General features: G+C 37.9%; 1 protein-coding gene across 1 annotated transcript in view; it reads left to right on the forward strand.

The window, feature by feature from the left end:
- The window catches only part of clstn3 (calsyntenin 3), a 37,509-nt gene extending 18,474 nt beyond the window's left edge, over positions 1 to 19,035 (forward strand). Inside the window, exons 10-19 of the mRNA XM_008431401.2 lie at positions 2,032 to 2,191; positions 2,770 to 2,829; positions 2,945 to 3,093; positions 4,266 to 4,414; positions 11,804 to 12,030; positions 12,699 to 12,860; positions 13,921 to 14,066; positions 14,236 to 14,371; positions 17,460 to 17,644; positions 17,730 to 19,035. Of these exons, the coding sequence (XP_008429623.1) occupies positions 2,032 to 2,191; positions 2,770 to 2,829; positions 2,945 to 3,093; positions 4,266 to 4,414; positions 11,804 to 12,030; positions 12,699 to 12,860; positions 13,921 to 14,066; positions 14,236 to 14,371; positions 17,460 to 17,644; positions 17,730 to 17,882 (1,527 nt within the window). The 3' untranslated portion in view covers positions 17,883 to 19,035. The remainder of the gene's footprint in view (positions 1 to 2,031; positions 2,192 to 2,769; positions 2,830 to 2,944; positions 3,094 to 4,265; positions 4,415 to 11,803; positions 12,031 to 12,698; positions 12,861 to 13,920; positions 14,067 to 14,235; positions 14,372 to 17,459; positions 17,645 to 17,729) is intronic.
- The last annotated feature ends 3,046 nt before the right edge of the window (positions 19,036 to 22,081 follow it).

The raw sequence follows: 22,081 nt of genomic DNA on the forward strand, positions 1-22,081 counted from the left end.
GCGATAGCTTATAATAAAATGACTCAAGTAAAAATAAAAAGCATGGTGTAAAAGTTAGTCAAGTAAATATAGCTCTGGTATGAAACATAAGATGGAAACAGTTAAAGCCAGATATTTACATAGGCTATCTAAAAGAAAAAAAGCTACGGTTTCACGTAAATTGGCATAATAGAGCCCAGGACTCTAGAGTCGGGGTGTCAGTCTCCAGTTCTCCAAGTCAAAACTAGAAGTTGACTTCAGAAAAATGATAACAGTTTTTCTCACAGTGTTTTTGTGTTGTTTTTTTTAACACTTTGATGCATGACTGCTTGTTTTTTGGGGATGTAGGGTTGTTTTGTCTGAAGCTTTGGTCTCAGACAGACTGAAGTTGCTCAGATTAAAGAAGCTGAGCTGATATAGCAGAGATTTGTTAAAGCCTTCTGTCTGAGCTGCGTTATCTTGTTACCTCAGTCTTTCTCTCCTCTACCCCCACCCTTATCTCTATAATTCCCTTGCCATTTTTTCAGTGCTTTTGCGTTTGTTTATATAGAGAAACCTAAAACAAGGACAATTGAGAGCAAAGGAAATGTTCACTAAAATGTGGAAAGTGTATTTAAGCAAGTATTTTACTTGCAGATAATTTCTTACTTGGCTTTTGAACAAAAGTAAATGCCTTATTTTGCCGCAGTTAAAATAAGGCAAAATATTGCCTTATGATCTTTCAATTGACTCAGTGCTTTTTGTAGTTCCTAAAGTGATTTTTATTATGAGTCCTTGAAGCTTTGTAAAGACTTTTAATATTTTTTAATGAATTTTTGCTGCTTTTCCTCTTGTCTTCTCTACTCTAGTCCTGTTTCTAACCTTGGCAGTGTGTTGTACAGTGAGTGCCTAAATAAATGAGGAAAGTCGATCAAGACAAAGAAGTGTCAGCGCTTAAAAACAATGTCCAGCAGATGAACAGTTCAAGAAAGCTGTCTTGTCACACTGTTGCCTATCTTTCATTTCAGAGGTGTACAGAGATATGCTACTTTATGTAAATAAATATACTGTAGCTTTTCTCCACATCTAGTCTTGTAATAAGCACAGCAAGAACTCAGGCTAGAGACAGCATATTAACTTAGTTCACATTTCCACTGCTTCGGTTTCAGCAAATGCTACAGAAATGTCTCTAATCTCTAGCTATGCTACACAGAAGCTTTGTCTGTATAGCATAGCAGACATCATAACAGAGTGCTCCAACAACAACCACAAATGAGTGAAACCAACTGAGCGCTGCATTTTGCATCACTCACATCGGCATGCCAACTGCTCGAAGTGTCTCCAACTGATAACTTGACAATTTTCCCGATTCTTCCTGTAATCATTAATTTTTTGCTTTTCTTCAACACCACTAGATCAGTTCTTCTGTGTTTCTTTTTTGCATATAATTGGAGAAACATAAATAAATTTAATTGAATTTAATGATATTTACATGAAATTAAATTTACATTGATATTTAGATATTACTTTTGGGCACATAAAAGCAAGAGGGTTATTCAACTTGCAAGTGTTTCAGGAAACATTTTCATTCAGGTAACTTCTTTGAAAAAATATTTTTGACCTCAGCATTCAGCTGTGCTTGCTGTACCATGTTTAGCATTAAGATGCTATTTTGAATAACTTCATTTAGCGGAACTTGAACACAACAACAATCTTTTCCAGTGTCCCATCAGACCCATCAGTTTTTTGAAGGAAAAATTAACCCCAAGTTGCCCAATGGAAGTGGAATCATTACTGTTTGTGTGTCGGATTTATGGCCATACCAGAAACACAATACAAATGTCACAGGACTTTTGTATCTTAAAAAATGTGACTAATTGTGATGTAATTAAGAAATTAAAATTAATATGTTAAAGTCCCAGCCCTCATAAAAATACAGCTGCCCAGAAGACGTTTTTCATTTTTGTCCTGCAGGTTGTCTTACTTTTCCTAAAATTAAAATTAAAAAAGCTTAGATGTTTCCTCAGGGTTTTCTGAAGCTCTTGTTTTTCCTGTATTATATTCGTCCAACAGGTGTGTGACAGCGAATGGCATCATCTGTCCCTCAGTGTCCAGTTCCCATCAGTGACACTGTATGTGGACGGCGTCACCTTTGACCCTGCCCTCATCCATGACAACGGCGCCATCCCGAACCCCGCGCCCCGTCAGAGGATGCTCATCGGCGCCTGCTGGGGTTCGTATTTTCATTTTTAATTTCATCCGAAGCTGAAATGTCATTTTAACAAATATCACCACCAAAGGTAGCCAGCTGCGCCTCATGACGCACCGTGAGGACACACTACATCACGCTCCTCATTTTACTCAGTGTGGCTGCTGTGTCTTGTCTTTAAGGCCTAATAATATAAATGAGTTATCAATTATTTAGAGCAGCAGAACAACACAGGGGGCAGGCAGCTCAGAGACACTTAAAGCAGAACCGCTCGTTAAAATGGGAAGCTCTGGCAGCCAATTACCATAGAAAAGACACACACACACATACTCACGTTCAGTGTTTCATCCACTGTGTCTGCTGCCTGCGTGGTGGCAGCTGCTGCCAGATAATGAGGAGACGTTGCATTTTTGAAGATCCACTATAGTTTTCTCACTTCTGCATGCTTGTGGTATTTATTTATAGTCTGTTTCTGTATTTTTCCTGCTTTCTGTGTATCTTTGCACCCTTTGTCTGTTTGCACCACGTTCCATTGAAGTGTCTGTCTCAGTACGGCTTATTGTTTTCTGTTTTGCTGCCTCTCTCTGTGGTTTTCCCAACAGAACTCGAAGAGAAGCAGAAGGAGATACTAAACAACACAATCCCAGAGGGAAAAGACTCAGGTGACCTCCCTTGTTTCAAAGAAACGCTCAGCTGATTGTCTTTCTTGTTGCTGATGCAACAACAAAGTGCAAATTACAAGCTGGTGAGACAATATCACGTGTTTGTGCACTTTAGTGAAGTTTGTGGGTGGTTACCACGGCCTGCTGTCAGGGGTGACGGTGCGTCCTGGCAGCGTGGAGCCGCACAGTGTGGTGGAGTGCTTGTATGCCTGCAGGGAGGGGCTGGACTTCGGAGACCTGGAGACTCTGGGTTCTGGGATGAAGGTAACGCCTCAGGAGAGCTGCAGGTGTTTGCTGCTGCAGGCGGTGGTGAACATACGAAATGCCTGAATTTCTACTGACATATTTTCTACTTTTGTTTGGATTAAACCATAAAAAAGAGTTGATTTTAAAATTTAGGTAACCTATTATGCTTCCTTGAACATGTTAGGATATGTCAGTAGAATACACGAAACATGATCATTACATTTTTTGCACAAAATCGTTCTTAGAAAATCAGATTTTAGTCTGGTCATTTCTACTTATATTGAGCTATCAGAAGGAACTGTTTCGACTTATCAAATAAGTTGCAACTCAACATTTACACGTTCAAATGAAAATGTCTGGAAACTGCAAATTATGCTACTGTACATCTTTGAAAAGCAGAAGTAGAGGTGTCTGCACAACCAACAAGAATGCAACAAGTGGTTTCTGCAACAAAAACTGAATCAGTCTTTTCCAGCAGCCATTGTACAGAGTATACAGTGTTAAAACCAGCTGACCAAATGTGCTAGTGCTCCACTTGGGTTGCTAGTTGACAAGGCTAGGCTTGGCTTGGGTTGCTAGGTAATGGCCCGTTCAATGTGACTTAACAATCTGGAGGTTTTTGAAACAACTAATTTTCCAGACACCAAAAATCATTAACTTATTGTCAAAACACAGCTTGGTGGATTTTTTTCACTGTGTATTTTCCATAGTACCCATAATCCAGAAGTACACTATTACAGCAAATTATGGGAGAACAATTCAAAGTTTTAGAGATTTTCATGCCTCTTTGCTGTGTGTCTCACTGATAGACTATGAGGTTACTGATGACTTCAAGGGTGCTGCTTCCACTGGATTTTATTTATGGGGTATTGGAGTAAATGTAGCTGTACAGAAATACTCTCTAAGCTTCTCCTATTTTTATTTGTGAAAGATTATAGAAAGCTATATATAATTTTCATTTTCTTCATAGTTATTTTCTACTTTCTGTTGGCCTTTGAAATAAAATCCACTGAAAAATAAATGGGATTTTGTGGTTGTGATGTGTCAAAATCTGAGGATGTGAATACATTTCCAAGGCTCTGCATGTTCAATTTTTGTGTCGCTTTGAATTAACCTGAAGGTTAAAAGTCTAATTTGATTTCACAGAGGGTCAACTTGTATGGTAAAATGTCGATTACTTGTCCTTCCAGGTCCATGTGAACCCCAGTCAGTCGGTGCTGGTGCTGGAGGGAGACGACATCGAGAGCTTCAACCGAGCCGTTCAGCAGGTCACCTACAGAAACTCGCTTCGCTTCGCCACCCCTGGAGTCCGACCTCTCAAGCTCACCACTTCCCTCAGGTAGAAGAACGTTAATAAAAACGTTCTATGAAATCTAAATCATTTGCAGCACCACAGAAAATTTAAAACGACATATCTTCTCCCAAGAAAAACTGAATGTAGCCGGGAAATTTGATGATAAACGAATATTTAATTTAACTGTAAAAAGGAAACCTTTGATCCCTGAGTTTTCTTAATGCGTAAGGCGAAAAGATAAAAGCAATATGTCAAATATAAATGCCTATGAAAGACAGAGTCATGCAGTGACCTTTAAAGAGCTTTATAAAGAGGTCAAAGTAGAGCACAAACAACGCACCAACAAAATTTACATCAACATCAGCGAAATAAAGACAAATTGTTCCAGGTTATAAGTGAAAGTGAAATATTGAAGATGTTAGAGATCTTACATTTTAAACAAGATATTTACACACATTTCACAAAAACAATTTTTTTCTCACTGTCAATAAATTCAACTAAAGACTTCCTTTACCAAAATTATTTCCACTTGAATATCAAAATAATGACAGGGATAAATGTTAATTACTTTCTTCAGATTGAGAAATTTGCGTACACTAAGTTCACTATGCCTTCAAACAGTTTGATACAAAGTCATGACTTTGTCCACGTTGAATAAGTAAATTAGTTTTAATTTACGCAGAATATGGACAGAAACATAAAATACTGACAGCCAACTATCATTTAACCGGAGCTATTGTTGAGCAAATTAACAAGAGAATCTGTCTGTTTACATTTGACTTTTTCTTGATTAGAAATCACACATTATCTAAAGTGTCTGAATTTATGATATAATGAAGTGTAGTCACATCATAAGTACAAAAACAAGTGAAGTGCTTAAATAGTCACAATTGTCACTTTTTGTGTCTTAAGCAGCAACAAGAAAAGCTCAAGCTAGCTGAAGCACAGGAGAAAAACCTCCACAATATATGGTTAGGGATAGGAACACAAATTACTTCTAAAATCAGCTAAATATGTTAAATAAATTTAAATTATTTTGGAATTGAAACATAAATATGCTTTTTTTTTTTTTAAAGCTGGGAACAAAGAAGAAGCAAATGTTCACCAGTGTTGGCAGATCTTGTGAGAAACAAGCAACCAGCTCTATGGAGACAATCGAGCGAAACACTCAACACAACTTATTGTGTAAAATAGAGGCTGTTTGGCACAAATATATGCACTTACTATGACAATATACATTAGCAACAGTAAAATTATTCTAAACACTTTTATGATAACAATTTTAAATAGTATAAATTATTTGAATAATTTATGCTTTTAAAGTGCATTTTGCAGACACATCACATTGAACAGAAAGGTGCCGTTTTTATTTACCCATATATATTTTTTAGAGATGTGCCGATCAGGTTTTTTCCTGTCGATACCGATTCCGATCACCCATGAGGGCCGATTGACGATACCGATCACCGATACTGATCACATAATTATTATTATTTTTTATCATAAACACTACCGGTTACATTATGTGGAAAAAGGAACCATGAATTCACCTTAATTTAGACAAAAACTTGTTTTTAATAACTTTTTCCAAGAAGAAAACTAAACTAAACAGGCATTGGGCAAATTGTACTGCTATCGGTAATACTATCTTTAACAGACTGATAACATATGAAGGCTCTGAAGAGGCTAAATAATGCAAAGAGCCAAAATAAAACCTCTCAACATTGCCAAAAAATTCAAGTATAAAACTTAACATTCAAAGTCAAATACAGGATCTATTACAACAAACAATCCAGAGTTACTGAATGAAAACTTCCTGATAGCATGGCGGCTAGCTGATTACTGCTAGTTCTGATTGGCTGTTTCTGACTGAGCGGAGTAATTATGCAGAACAGGGAGGAGATCAATTATTTTTTTTAGAGATTATCTGTCTCATGTTAGGACAGCGAAAGTTTTAATATGTATATTTTTAGGTTAGATGCTGCAGCTTTAAACAGAGGTTCGGTGTGAGAGTCACTACCAGGTGGAGCAGAAGCGGCTCCTCTGTCAAATATTACTACCTGTAGCGCGTAGCAGCAGTTCAACAGCGAGAGCAGAACCAGCGTCTTACATCGCAGCTCGAAAACTTAAATAATTTTTCAGGTTATTTGTTTAGCTTTCTGACCGTCATGCTAATCTGGGTGAGTGTTTGTAGCTGTGCGCTGCTTTACCTGCTATCTGATCTTCCATATGTCTTTTTTACTGCAGTGAGCTTTGATGTAGCCAAACTCTGTCAAGTATGGCATTGTTTTTATGTCGTATTAGCTTCGTTGTGTTGATGCATTTTGATGTGCTTCAATTTTCCGCCCTAACACGCAAACCTCCCCTTTCACTCAGTGCGTTATAGTTACACATCGCCTAGGATTTGTTGCTGCGCGTTTGCGCAGTGTGAAGGAAAGAGGAGACCAGCTGCACAGGCAGGCTGCGAAATGAGATGCAGGTGATCGGTATCGGCAACAAGAGACCGTGATCGGCGATCACCAATCATACACTTTTTCACGGAAATCAGCCGATTATGATCAGTGGCCGATCGATCGGCACACCTCTAATAATTTTTGCTTCTTAGCTTGGTGGGCACGTATTTCTTGAAGCAATATGTCTCAATGCAACATGCCTTTGAGACGTGTCAGTACGCTCTCTTTCCCTCGCTATTTATTATATTTTTTCCACTTACTGCGACTCGTTCTCACGCTGTCTCATCACTCGTGTGCCTGTCACTCTGGGCTCTTGGGATATGCCGAGTCAATTCAGGCAGGCGCAATAACCAGGAAATGCGGGCGTGGAAGAGACAACCAAATTGCTCTTGTTTGCTTTGTTGTGGGGTGCTGGTGCAGGTTTTTATGTGTTTTTCTCAGAAAGAAAGCCAAGGCCAGATAAGCATCCTCACATTCAAAAACAAGCCCAAAACACCAGCAACTCATGAGATTTACAAGCAACTTTAGAAAAAGATAAGCCCAAAGTTGCTAATAATAAGCTGACCTTGAAAGTTGGTGAAGTCGCATGGAGCCACTAACGGCAGCCAGGTTGATTTATCTGTGTAAAATGTATGTTATGCATTTTATTTAGAGTGTAATTAGGGCAAAAGAAAGGAAGAGCGCCTGATTCTCTCAGAGTTGCATTTTTCCATTGAATGGGCAGTCGGCCTCAGCACAGATCTGATGAAAAGATTCACTAATAGTTTAATTAAATACCAAACATTTACTTTTCCTCAGCTGTCAAAATAAATGACCCCTTTGTGTGTTGCACTGCTGCTTCTTCGCTTCACACTGAGTCCATCTAAAGCGGACCTTGACTCGGCTGAGATAATGACTTGTGTGCAGTAAAGGTCGAACAGAGATATATACTAGCAGAAGATAACAAAGAATATCTGACCTCTCTGGTTTGCCTTCAAGTAACTTTATCTTTGACAGTCAGCAGCAGGTGGAGCCTGTTTATGAATTAAGGTGAATGTGTGTTAAAGTTAAATAATAAATCATTTATCTTTACATTTCTATGGACTTTTAGCTTTAATGTCTAAAATGAAAGAAAGTTTTCCTTATTTATATATTTATGGTTGTTATTTATTTGTGTTGCTATGCCAACTAAAAACCCCCTACATATCAAATTTGTGTGCTAAATACATAATTGATCAAATACTGCATGAGCTTCCAATCATCTGCTGCTTCTAGCTCACATTGCACATTTTGTGTATACTGAGCCAGCCCAAGGCACATGTGAGCTAAGCGGCTGCCTGGGGCCCAAAAGCATCATTCAATTTTACTCCATAGTGATAGATTGCACATTTTACGCATCTCTTCCAAATTTTACAAACAAAATATATTAAACCTGCTAACTTGTTTACTGTTAATTCAGTGTTTGTCTGCAAACGTTACTTCCAATAGTTAAATTAACATGTCACACTTAAATACCACTTTGCATTTCAAAATGTGAATAAATTAGAGCATCTTTTCTTGCTTGCTACTCCTGTGAGGTTAAAATGAAAGGCTATAATGACACCGGTAGGATGTCAGATAATTGCACATTACGCTAAATAGTAGTAGGTATGTTACACAAATGGAGTTGCCAAAGAATAATGAAGTATCTGGTGTTGACATGTTGGAATGGGGGCCTCAAATTAAAATTTGCTTTGGACGGTGAAAAGGCTTGGGCCGGCCCTGACTGCACATAAACATTGAGAGACTGTGCAAATCCGTATCCTGTTCCAGCTGTTTTTTTTTTTTTTTAACTTTACAGATGTTTTACTGACTGTACATGTGGAGAAACTTATTATATTAGCTATTTTTCTCTAGTTTTAGAGTCTGAAGTGTGAGTTTTTATGATTGGGGGATGGGATGTGGCAGCAAAGTTCATGAGAGAATCTGAACGAAGGAAAAACTTTTCCCGAGCTTCTGCTGCTTCCCTGTAGGGCACAGCCAGCCGGCACTTTCACTAGCAGCCTGTGCAGATATTTTCACTGCTATCTTTAGACATGAATGTTTTAGTCGCATGTTTTTATAAGATTAAGATGATTATGAAGCCATGCATCAAGCTGAGGGCTTTTTTTATCTGACAATTTAAAGATCTCAGGGATTCAAGGGCATGGACAGATTTTTTTCCCCCTCTTCGCTTTCTGCTCAAGGAGAGTACTTTTTTTTTTTCTTCACTTTGCCATGTTTTACTGCGTGTGTAAAGCTTAGACTGATTTGAGCCCAGGAGTCAACCAGATGGCTGAACAGCAGGCCCTTCTGGAGAGGCCGATAGAAGCAGCTGCTTACTCTGATAGTGGATATATAGCACACACACTCACACCACTTAATCAGCTTAATACCCTTTCACATATGATGGTGAATTTTAGGGCAAACTGGTAAAGAAATTGTAGCAATTTGTCATTGACTCAGTGTTTTTCTCTTCTTCCTGCAGGAAAATTACATTTTATGCAACAGAAATGTTTGCATATTTGTTATTTTCAGCATCACAACAGATAAACGGCGACGTGGTCACAGTGGAAAAGCAGAGTAGGGGAATAGGTTGTTTTTTTAATACTCTGCCTTGCTTTCTGCAGCTATTCTGCTTGGAGTTAAATCCTAACATCAAGGTGACACTGTTTAACCAGTAAAATAAAACCAACACTGATAAACTGTGAGGATTTCGTTTAGCATGTCACACACTCTGCTTAAAGATGTTGGTGCACATGGGAAGAGGAGGAGTGAGCTGTCAGAGACGCTTGCCTAAAGTCATGTTCAGCACCGATTTGATCTCCTCCCCATAAGCCTCTGGGCTTTTTAAAAATTAAAGCCAAAGAAAGATTCCCAAATTTAGTCGGTATTCGCTGCAGCATCCGGAAAACCGAAACGCACAACAGTAGATTCACTGATATGTTTGGTTTAATTTTAAAGGCTGACAAATTGTCTTCCCCTTATCACCAGACCATAAGGAGCTATAAATGAACAAAAAATAAATAAATGAAGGTTTCTGTTTCTGCCACAATAATATGGTTAATTAAAGAATAAACAGTCTTATCATCATCATCATCATCCTTCTGGGTATATATAAACACTGTACACAGTTTAACCCAATCAGTCTCACTGGTTTTTAAAATATCTAAACTGTCTCTTTAGTGCCGAAAACATAAATTTCACCTTTTATTGAGTTAACTGCATTTGGAAAGAAGAGAAAATGTCTTGTATTTTAATAATTTACATAACTCGATCTGTTTGTCTTGTAAAATGTCTTGAGATGACGTGTTTTGAATTGCCGCTATATAAATAATACAAGCTGAATTTAAATAAACCTTGGAAATAACAAAAAACATAATCGCTGTACACTTGTTCCTGATTAACAAAATGCATGAATGTATGTAACCTTTTAGATTAAAAATCTCTTAATGCAAGAGATTTTTACCCGGTGCATGCTGGGTAAGACTGGGAGTAACACTGACAGGTACGAATCATAGCAACAACAACGTTTAAACGACGATTAACTGAAGTCCTGAAAGGGGTACGGGTGTTAATGTTTTTATCTTTTTTAATCTTTTTGTTTTTTCTCAAAATCTCTTTCTCTTTCTTACTGTTTATTCAATGTCACATGCTGTTTTTTTATTATGTAAAGCACTAAGAAATGCCTTGCTGCTGAAATGTGCTATACAAACAAAATTTGATTGATTGGTTGATTGATTGATTGATTGATTGATTGATTGATTGATTGATTGATTGATTGATTGATTGATTGATTGATTGATTGAACATATATCAAAACCCAATTAAAATACAATACAGATAATAAACTAGGAAAAATAGCAAAAAGCAAACAGTCATAGCTGCAAACATAGGACTAAAATGCTACTAGGCCAAACATTTACAAAAATGTTTTTTAATAAACTGATAGTGACCTTAAATATATTAAAATAGACTATTTCCTTCAACTTTAAGTCTTGATAAATACAGAAAATAATAACTCCTGTCTATTGAGAGAGTTTATCAAAAGATAAAGGCTCTTTTATGCACTGTAAAAAAAAACAAAAAACATTACTAATTTATGGTCAAATATCAGCAGCTGTGGTTGTCAGAATCCTACTGTATAAATGTGGTAAAAGTCTGGCAATCACAGCTGGTAAATTAGCTGTAAATTAGAGACGTTTTTTTACAGTGTAGATGAGAACGTAAAGTTTCCAAGTGTATGTTTGGTTCCCAAATGTAAAGATGTGGATTATTATAACGGTCTAATTCAGATTTATATGACCTACTTTAATCTAAGAGAGGATAAAAACACACAAAATAAGAGAAATGTTTCAGAGCTGCCAAGCTAATCCACCAGCAACAGAGAATATTTACTACAACTTTACTTTTTACTTTTACTTAGGAGAAGCATTTCTACTCTCACTTCAGTAAAATTTCTGGATACTCTACACTCTGTGAGTGACTTCGCTGAATGAAGAACAAACAACTTGTTTTAATCAAAACTTCACCAGACACAAAAACACCTGCAGTTTTTGTTAAAGTTTCTTAAATTTTTAAAAATTAATTTGGAAAAATTTTTCTTTTTCCTGATTTTGCTATTTATTTATGTTTGATCAGTTACTCAGTACTGGAGTAGACTTTTAACAAAGTACTTTTTACTTCAGTAATTTTTGGATGGCTGCTTTTTACTTCAGGAAAAATGTGTTGAAGTAGTGCTACTCTTACATAAGTACATGTTTTGGGTACTCTACCCTCCTCTGGTAACATGTGATCTTATGTTTCCTGTCAAAATCCAAATTTGCGTTTGTGATGGTAGAACACAAACACTGAAATGTCCTACCGCAGTAAATATGTTATTTTAGTGTTAAACACATGTTTCAATACATTTAAATGGTTGATTGAATACTCCATTCAAAGGCTGTAAAATAACTCTGCTTTCTTGTTTGTAATTCTCTTGCAGGTGTTTCAATGAGGAAAGCTGCCTGTCACTGAAACAGCTGGAGGGATACCTGGTGGTTCTCCAGCCCGACGCCCCTCAGATCTCTCTGTCTGGGGTTGGCCCACATCTGGCCCGTCCGGCCCCTGAGTTTGAAGGACCCCGCGGCGTCCCCCTCTTCCCGGAGCTGCGGATCGTTTGCTCACTGTCACACGCTGTCAACACGGCTGCACAGGGCATGGAGGGCGGAGGTGAGCAAAGATATGGAGATTTAATGTTTATACCATGTTTTCCGCACTATAAGGCGCATCTAAAAATCTTCAATTTCCTCAAAAGCCGACAGTGCGCCTTATAATCCGGTGCACCTTATATATGGACCAATATTGAGCCACAACAAGTCTAGCAACTACGGTAAGCAGCCAGCCGCTGACCCCCGTAGAAGAAGAAGTGCGCGATGCATGCTGGGATAGTTGTCAGAACGCTGGTTTGTTAATAAAGTTTAATAATACATTTAAAGCCGGGGGGCGGAGGGGCAGGGGAAGAGAGACACAGACTGCGGCGGCAGCGTGTCGGTTGGTCTGTGTTACCCAGAAAGCAGTTGGGCACAATATCGCAACACCAACACCGTGAGTGAAACAATGATTGGGGCAGCCTGCTATGTAAAGTACTCGGGACCACTTCTTTACAAATGTGGATGTGTAATAATAGACTACAGAACAAATTGGCAACCCAAAATGAAGCGTCTATTCTATGCGCCTTATATATGAAAAAAGATTTAAAATAGGCCATTCATTGAAGGTGCGCCTTATAATGCTGTGCGCCTTATAGTGCAGAAAATACAGTAATTCTTGAAAAGTCTTTTAATTTCTTCTCAGAAACGTTTATGTTTGTTTTATTAATATTCTGCATCGCCTCTTAGCTCTGATGTCGGATGCCGTGGCTCACACTTTGGACGGATGTGAGGTGCAGCCGCTGGGAGAGGAGCTGAATCCAGAGCGGGAGGAGCTTCTGGTAGACATGGACGTTGTGCGAGAGCGAGGACTGGATATCATCAATACCACCGCTTACATCGCAATTACAGGTACCGCTGCTCTGCAGTACATTTTTTTAATTATTTTACCTTTATTGATTCACAAAGAAGATAATTTTACAAAGCATGTAGGAAGGCTGGACGGTATGGCTGAAAAACGTATTATGATATTTCATATCAGTCGAAGTTGATAACTGGCTAGGGGTAATTAATGATTAGTTTTTTGTTATAAATAACTGAAATACAGCCAGACTTTCCTGTTTTATTAAAAGTTTTTACTCCACAAAGTTGTCTTTTTATCATTATTTTTATTTTTTTTATTTTTAAGCCGTTACGAGGCACAGTGGTGAAACCTTAAACTACCACTGTGCCAGTTGGTCAACAAGTCGTAGCTAGGCAACCAAAGACTGAGTGAGTTGCTAGGCAACCAAAGAGTGGGCGAGCTGCTAGGCAACCAGAGAGAGAGTGAGTTAGTAGATGCCACTAACCCTGCTTAGTTTGCTGAGAGGTTGAGCGGTTAAACTCTTCCCTCTGCCTACATCTCCCAGAATACTGTGCGGTGAGCAGTGTGAAATGAAAACTGTGCATAAAACAGGAAAGGTCACACTGCCAGTTTGGCTGTATTCCAGATACTTAAAACAATAAACAAATCAATAATTATTAATATCGACTGAAATGAAATGCTTACATCTTGACCCGTTTTTCAGCCATATTGCCCAGTTCTAGCCCATTTTAACGCATCATTGTGCTCTATGTTAGTTTTCTAGCACACATTGTTTCATGTTCATGTTTCACTAATTAGGTGATTTCTGAAGGCATTTGGCTGTATTCAGAGTTTATATTTGGAAGCAAAATATGCTGAATACATACGCACACCACACTGACATTTTTTCAAGGAAAATCACCTTTACTTTCATTCATCTTCCAAGGCCTGGATTTGCTGCTTTGTGTTGCTCTGCTATGTAAAATCCCAGTAGAAAGTGAAAAGGTTCAGGGTGTATGAATGTTTTTGCAGGGCAGGATATTTTTTTCTCTTGTGACTGTCCAAACATATTCTCCCTGTCTTCCTTTTCTTGCCTCTGGGATCTTCTTTCCTATCCATCTCCTCCAGGTGCTGAATCCATCTCTGTGTACGAGGACGTCCTCCGCTCAGTCCGGTACCGCCTGGCCAAAGGCTCTGGCCGCTTCGAGAGGCGGTTCCGCCTGTCGTGCTCCGAGATGAATGGCAGATACACGAGCAATGAGTTGACTCTGGAGGTAGTGAGGAACATCACTCACACAACATCCATAACAGCTTTCAGATCTTAGCTTTGACCTTTCGAAGCATTTTTCCAACAAAAGCTGGAAAGCTGATGATAGTCTTATAATGAATGTTCTATATTAACTTTCTAAGTTGTAAAGTTTGTAACGTTTTCACTACTTTCAGGTGAACTTCCTCCACTCTTTGGAAAGCCTATACCACCCTTCCCACCTGCTGGCCTCACAGCAGCAGTTCCTCCATCCATCTCATCATTCTGGAGAGCTGAGTGGACACACCTTGCCGAACCCACACCGCAACTCAGGTAATATTCCCTTAACCGCCTGATTGACAACTCATTTCTTACCCTAAAAGCGTTCTTTAAACCTTCCATGATGTAGCAGGAAATTTATTAAAGTGACCTATTATGCTTCCTAGAATAGTTTAGTACATGTCTATGACCTATACAAAACACGTTCATTACCTTTTTTACACAAAATTATTCTTTGGTAATAAGATTTTAGTCTGGTCAGTTCTGGATATGTTAAGCTCTTCTCAGAATGAGCTGTTTATGGTGTCTTGTCACTTTAAATTGAAATAGGTTGCTGCTGGCCACACTTCCAAACTCTTGCACATGAAAATGGCTGAAAACAGAGACACAGTTATGCACACGTACATCTTTGAAAAGCAGAAGTGGAGCTTTCTGCACAACAAGCAAGAATGCAGCAAGTGGTTTCTGGATGGTAATTAGACATCAAAACACTTGTCTTTTCCAGCAGCCATTGGAAAAGACAAATGTGTAGCGGTAAAACCAGCTGACCAAATGTTAGGTGGGGTTGCTATGTGACGGACTGGGCTTTGCTGGTGTTGCTAGGTAACGGCACGTGCCTGCTGATTTGATGCATTACATTCTGAAGGTTTTTAAAACAAGTAATTTTCCAGACACCAAAAAACAGTAACTTATTGCCAGTCACCAGCTGGGTTCTTTCTAAGTGCTTGAGCTGTTTTTAGAGGCTATTGAGACGCAAATGGACGTACAAAAGCATGCAAAATATGAATTTTACATAATAGGTCTCTTTTAAATATCAACAAGTAAAATACAAGCTTTACTAAACAGAAAATGCTAATAAGAAATGTGTAGCGTAAATTAAAGATTGCTTTAGTTACAATCCCAGGCAGCTGGTTCAGCATTCATGAAAAAGTGGTGGTTGATCTTGTTATTGTTTTAAATGACTGACACAATAATACTCTGAAAATCAGCCAGAAAGATTTGACATTAGGCTGGGCCTCCATGCACGACTCCCAGGTGAGACATTGAGTGGATCGCAGAGGCCTGCAGAGGGCAGCCAGGCTTTCTGAACTGAATACCAAACAGTGAAACCCAAACTGAGATGCAGCTAAATCCTGGAGGTTGACAGAGGGTTTGGGTCAAACAGGTGAGCAGGCAGAGTTGCAGGAAGGCTTATTGATGACGGATTGAGCATCCTGACTGAGGCAAACGGCTGGTTCAGCTTTCAAACGCTGCAGAGCCAACACATATAGCAAAATGAGTGAAGAATCACTGGAATTTCTAAAAATGTAAACTGGTGAACAGATCAAAGCTGTTGTCAAGCACCTGCAAGTCAAAATGAGGAGCAGAGGAGGAATGCTGCAGGAGTTGGTTCGTATGTGGAGACAAAAGAGACACTCAGAGTGAACAACCAATAATGTAAAACCAAAGATTTAACATTAACGTTTTTCTCAATACTTAAAAATGTTAATGTTATTATAACAAAGTTGCTAAATTTCTACTGTTTATTTCTCTGTCTTGCCTTTCAGTGATGCAGCTAAATAATAATCAAATTAACTTTTCAGTCACATTTCATGTTGTCTAGATGGAAAGTTTTGCCTTTTTTCAATAAATGTTTTCTCAGAGGAACAGGCTGATAGTAGCAACATATCAATAAACATGTTTGACTTTCATTAAGATTGAATCAAGAAACAAAAGCATTTAATCTGTCCTGAATAGAGATAAAAGAACAAGTTGTCTCATGTTTAATGATCTCTCAGCTGGTTTATGGCCATCTAAAGAACTGGTCTATTAATACATCTTTAAACTTAAAGCATTTCCATAAACGTCTCTATGAGTCACCAGGATATTAATGGATCTGTTTCTATTCACAGGAATAGAAACCCTCATTTTGTGACATAGTTGGCAGTACCTTCTTGTGTTTGAGCTGAAATCTTAATAATGTAGATCCATTGAGGTAAATTTCATTCAGGTAATTTAAACCAGCAGGACAACTTTTCAGGTCTTTTGTTGATTGTACTGATGATACATTGACACGTGTATCTTATAAAGATCAGCAGCAGCCAGAAAATTAAAACCCCAGGAACATTTTCTCACATCATAACAATAAACTCTGATGTATTTTAATGTTGTGATAAACGAAGGGTTTGCAACCTGCGGCTCAAGAACCTTGAATGGCTCTTTGCATCTTCTGGTATAGGGTCTTATTAACTCTAGCTAAGAATGATTAAGAAACAACCATTTTTAATATACATAAACCAACAAATGTGGGTTTGAGCTGTTTTTGTTTTTCAAGATATACATCTATTGAATTTCCAATGAATGAATGACAGTAAAAGTGCCAGTAATGCTTTTTAAAATCTATTTTTCTTGCCAATTATTTACATAATTTTCTATCAATATCAACATTCCATAGAAGGAAATTTATTCAGCCTCTTTTTGCAGAAGTTTTATGTTTTTCTTTACTTAAAAACCTAAAAATAACAGCATTGCGTGTCGCAGTGGCTGCTGTCCAAAGTTTGTTTCCTTTTGCCGCGTGTTTTTCCCTCTTTCTCTCTGCCTTCTTTCTGTTGCATTACTGTAAAATAAAGTCCACTACAAATAAATAAATTTAAAAAATAGGAATAAATTGATGGTTCTTTTTTAAAAAGACATTTTTAATGTAGATGTCCACCAAGATGTCCGTTTTTTTATTGAAAAGGCCAAGTAACATTTGCAGCCTGAAATGTGTTTAATTAGCTGGACTGAGGGTAAAATTGGCTCTTAAGACAGTGAGGAGGTTGCAGTGTGGCATTTCCATTCATCGCCTTCAGATTCACTGTTTGTCTCTTAGTTGGCACGTCTACATAGATGCAACTTATTCTTTTTTGCCCACTCTCTTTCACACAAAACTCAAACTCGGTAAGATTGGATAGAGGACGTCTACAGTTTTCTGAACATACCTTTACTCATCTACCAAGTAGAGGACTACAAAGGACTGTTCTCTGCATTGTTCTTTTTTTAAATAGAGTTATCAGAATAAAGGGGTTAAATTTAAATACACACCACACTTTTCAGATGCTCATGTTCAAAACGTTTACAAAAGACATGGGGAATTATTACACTTTTTCTTCATTTCTTTTAGTGGTTCCAGGAGCAGCCACCGTCATCATTATGGTCTGTGTGGGCTTCCTTGTTGTCATGGTGATCCTCGGTGTCTTCCGAATTCGCTCGATCCATCGCCGAGGTGAAGGCTCCAGGGGCGGGGCTAAAGAGGGCAGCAACCAATGGGACGACTCGGCGCTCACCATCATCGTCAACCCAATGGAGGTAGAGATCATTTCCCGTTGATTGATGTCTGGATAAATCGATTTATTTTTTCGTTTATGCACTCCGCCCTCCTGTTTTCTCCCAGTCCTACGAATCCCGTATGGGCATTTCCGCCGACACGGAGGGCGATGGAGAGGAGGAGGAAGAGGAGGCAGCGGAGTCACCTGACGACGCAAGCGACGACCAGCGGATCATCATCAAGAAGGAGGGCAGAGACGGAAACGCCCGCCGCTACTGAGCCACATCTCTCCATAAATCAGCTCCCCAGTCACACACTCCGACACTTTTAATATCAAACTGACGCCACTAGTATAAGGAATGTATGCTTACAAACACTTCGCACAACACAATCACCGTAATACTCTTGACGCTCAAACGCCATATGTGACCTATAGCCGACAACAGGCTGTTGTTCTCCACTTAAATGTTCAATGGCACAATGTGTACAGTTAATGTAATTTACCCGCCTAAACAAACCCCCTCCACCAGAATCGTTTGTGGTGCACTCGTTCTAAAGCAGAAATCGGTGTCTGTATAGTGTAACGCTGGTTGAAAGGGACTGTTTAATCATCAAGAAAAATATTGATTGTATTCTATCCTTTGTTAATGAGAAGAATGAAGCAAAATGTCAGCTGGAACAAGGCTTTGAGTCGATCCTTAAGCAAAGACACAATCCTTGATCCCGACACATCTTTGAACCTCTTTGTTAGACTCAGAAAGTCTGTGCACAAGCTGTCCTCTCCCTCTCATCTCCTCTAACCACAGAGTGAAGGCAGTGAGATTAGACGCACTTAGCTATTCAAAGGAAACACCTCAATGTCCTTGCAGTTTCATTTCCATTTATGTAATAAAGTGGATCTGTAAGGTGCACACACCCCCGTTAAAACACATTTCAAAACTTTTTCTACCACCAAAGACATTTAAGCTGTAAAATTCAACTGAAAAACAAACAAGAAAGATGCAATAATCTCACTGCATAACTCCGGTTCCTGGAATCTAGGAGCGTCTTTTAATTTCAGTGCTTTCTGTGATGCTGAGAAATAAAATCCATCTTGATCTTCAGCTTTTCATCACACATGAAGATTTTGGATCAGAGCTGACTGCCATTTGGAAGAGTTTAAAAAGAATAGATCAGTCTCTCTAGATGAAAACCCCACAGCATTATGCTGCCTCCACCTGAGGTGGGTGGAGTACTCAAAAACTGTACTCAAGTAAGAGTAGTACCACTTCAACATATTTACTCCAGTAAAAGTAAAAAAAAGTAGCAGGAAACTACTCAAGAGTAAAATGGTATTTGGTAAAAATGCTACTCAAGTACTCAGTGTCATTTTTGGATTGAATATCTAAAAATTACATCAGCAAATAAACCAAAATATAAAGTTGTGTGGAAATGTTGGTATTTTAAAGATCAAACTGAAAATAATTCATATGAATATGATTACAAAATATCAAAATCAGGCACAAAACTTAATTTCCAAATTTATTTGATTAAATATAAACTTTAACAAAAACTGCAGGTCTGTGTCTGGTTAAATTTTGAAAGAAAGTTTGTTCTTCATTCAGGGAATTTACTCAGATTTGGTAGAGTATCCAAACAATTTACTCAAGTAAGAGTAAAGAATAGTAAAAATACTCCTAAAAGTACATTTTTGTCCAAAAAGTTACTGAGGTAAATGTAACTAGTTACTACCCAACTCTGGCCACCAATGAGCTGCTTTATAAAATACAAACTGTGGCTGTAACCAAGAGATAAAAATATCTTCTATTTTTTATTTATTTATGGTTAATTAGATCCACTGTAATTGAGGGTATGTGCATTAAACCTGAAATTGAAGCAACAAAAAAAAGACGTGTTGTTTCATGGTATGGGGATAAAACCATATTACTGCAGCTTTGTTGAATTTACAGAATAAATGTCACAGAGGTGAAGAATAATCTGAATTATAGGAGGGGATGTTCACCTATGAGATCCAGTGTAAGACTGGTTTACTTTGCAGTATTCTGTATTGATCTCCTGATAACCAACCACAGACCTCAACATCCAACACAAGCACTCCTGCTGCAATACTCCAAAATAAAAGCCCCTACGTGCAAAAATTGACGTCGTTAAAGTTTCAGCTTCAAACTGGAGTCTTTGCAGCGCTGCAGCTTGTGACACAAAATAAGAAAACAGCACCTTGACCTCTCTGACCTCCATATAAATGACTCTCATGTCACTGTTTCACTCGCTACACTGTACTGCAAACACAAACACACACAAGCACCATCCATGACCCCCACGACCCCTGCTGTTTCCAGAATGTCCGCTCAGCTTGGGCAGTTTTGATTGTATTGATTGTAATGAATTTTTCTGTACATACAACAATGACTATTGCGATATTATTGTTATTGCTGTTGTTCTTATCAATGCATTCACTCTTTCTCTTTTACTGCACATTTCTGAGAGGGAGCAGATTATGATTTATTTTTCCATTTAAGGAATCACCTTTCCAGAATCAGAAAATAGTATAATTATGATAGCTATAATAAAGAGTAGTATTAGTGATAAGGATGATCATCTTTGGCTTGATGAGTGTATCCTGATTTGTGTGTAATATTGTTGTAATTTAAGAATTTGCATCACCAAAAAAAAACAAAAAAACGGAGGGCACATTGTTGTGATATTTCAATATGTCTTGCTCATTTTCTTTCATCGGGGGATTTTATTTTTTGTCCACATTTAAAAATAAATTGTTTTTTGTTGTTTTGTTTTGGTGTTTTTCTGTTTCCTTCCCGCTCCATCTGTCATCTTTGGTTCAGTGAATGTACAACTGTGTGCTTCTCCTCACCTTCCCCTCCCTCCCAGCCTTTCTCCCCTCACCTCTCCCTCCGTGTCTCTTGCTGTCTGTCTGTGTAGCCTATTAATGTGCAGTGCTATAAGGCTCTCAGTGAAAAAATAAATAAAAGGCCTGTTGTTTTCGAGTGTCACGTTAAGAAGGAATAAAAATTGCATTGGTTAAAAACTTATATTATTACTATGTTACTATTTGAACATTACCTGTAATTAATGATACAATGCCGACATGGATTATGCTGAGTAATTGTTATTGAAAAGTGTCAGAAAACATTGCAAAATTCATAATAAAAACACTATATGACGCCTCCATGAGAAAGTTTTACTTTTTTATTTAAGGAGGGTCTAAAAAGATTTCAAAAGGCAACATTGAAGTAGATCCTGCTACTGCTCAGTCTTGTCTTTGTGCTGCCAATCATCCTTGAGAATGTGCTAATGGCGGAAAACTTCTGTCATCATCGGTGGCTACGCTAACTAGCCTTAGCATTCAAGGCAAGCTCTGCTGACAGGAAAACCCAGTAGTATAGTAAAAAACAAGAAAGAAAGCTGAAGGGAGGATTAGCAGCGTGCACACGTGGTGATTGACAACGCTAAGACTCTCATTTACTGTTTCCAGTTAGTGGGAGAAGGCAGAGCAACTATTTTTTTCAGATTATCTGTCTCATACTGTCACAACGTGGTGACAGTTTCAACAAATATGTAAAAAATATATTGTTCATAAAAGTTGCTGCTGCAGCTTTAAGGGGAATTAATAATTATGCAATATAAAGTGAATACTTAGTTAATTGAGCTCCGAATAATTCAGTAAAACAGTAATGTAACACTATACACCTGCTTTAGTCATACCTTCAAACAATTTCAAATAACCCATGACATGCAGACTGTTTGAATCCATTATGTTGCAATCCCAGATTCTAGATTTATCACAGCCTCAGCCTTTTTCATTTTTGGCACATCACGCTTCCTTAGACTCAAAGGTGGATTTGTCATGGAAGATCTAGTCTTCCTGTGCATCTGGGATAACTTTACGCCCATGCAGACAACCTGTTAGTATTTTGACACTGAGTTGATATATAACTTCCTTTTTGCATGTTTGTTTTACATTCCTTGGATTCAGTTTGTGCTGAAAAATAATGGTCTTGTAATATTTTCCCAAGCCAAGCTTAACAGATCTCTGCAGCATTTTGTCTGAGGATCTGGAAGTCATGTACATTTTACAGCAGTTTGAAGCTTTGACCTATACGCAAAAACATTTTCTTAAACTTTGTGAATATTTTATACAACAGAATAAAATAAAACAGCATACACTTTATTGATCTTTATTGAGGTAAATACATTAAAACCATAAGTGACCTAAAATAGTAATAATAAACATAACATGCAAAAAAAAACCATATAAAGATAGATTGATAGATAGATATAGAGTGTTTGTATTTATTTTTAAATGTATTTATTTTAAGCGTCTTTGAGTGTCCTAAAGATAAATAATATAAATATAAATTGAATATTATTATTATGTAAAACTATATATGAGTGCATCTATCTATCTATCTATCTATCTATCTATCTATCTATCTATCTATCTATCTATCTATCTATCTATC

This window comes from Poecilia reticulata, linkage group LG16, assembly GCF_000633615.1.
Source record: "Poecilia reticulata strain Guanapo linkage group LG16, Guppy_female_1.0+MT, whole genome shotgun sequence".
NCBI lineage: Eukaryota > Metazoa > Chordata > Actinopteri > Cyprinodontiformes > Poeciliidae > Poecilia > Poecilia reticulata.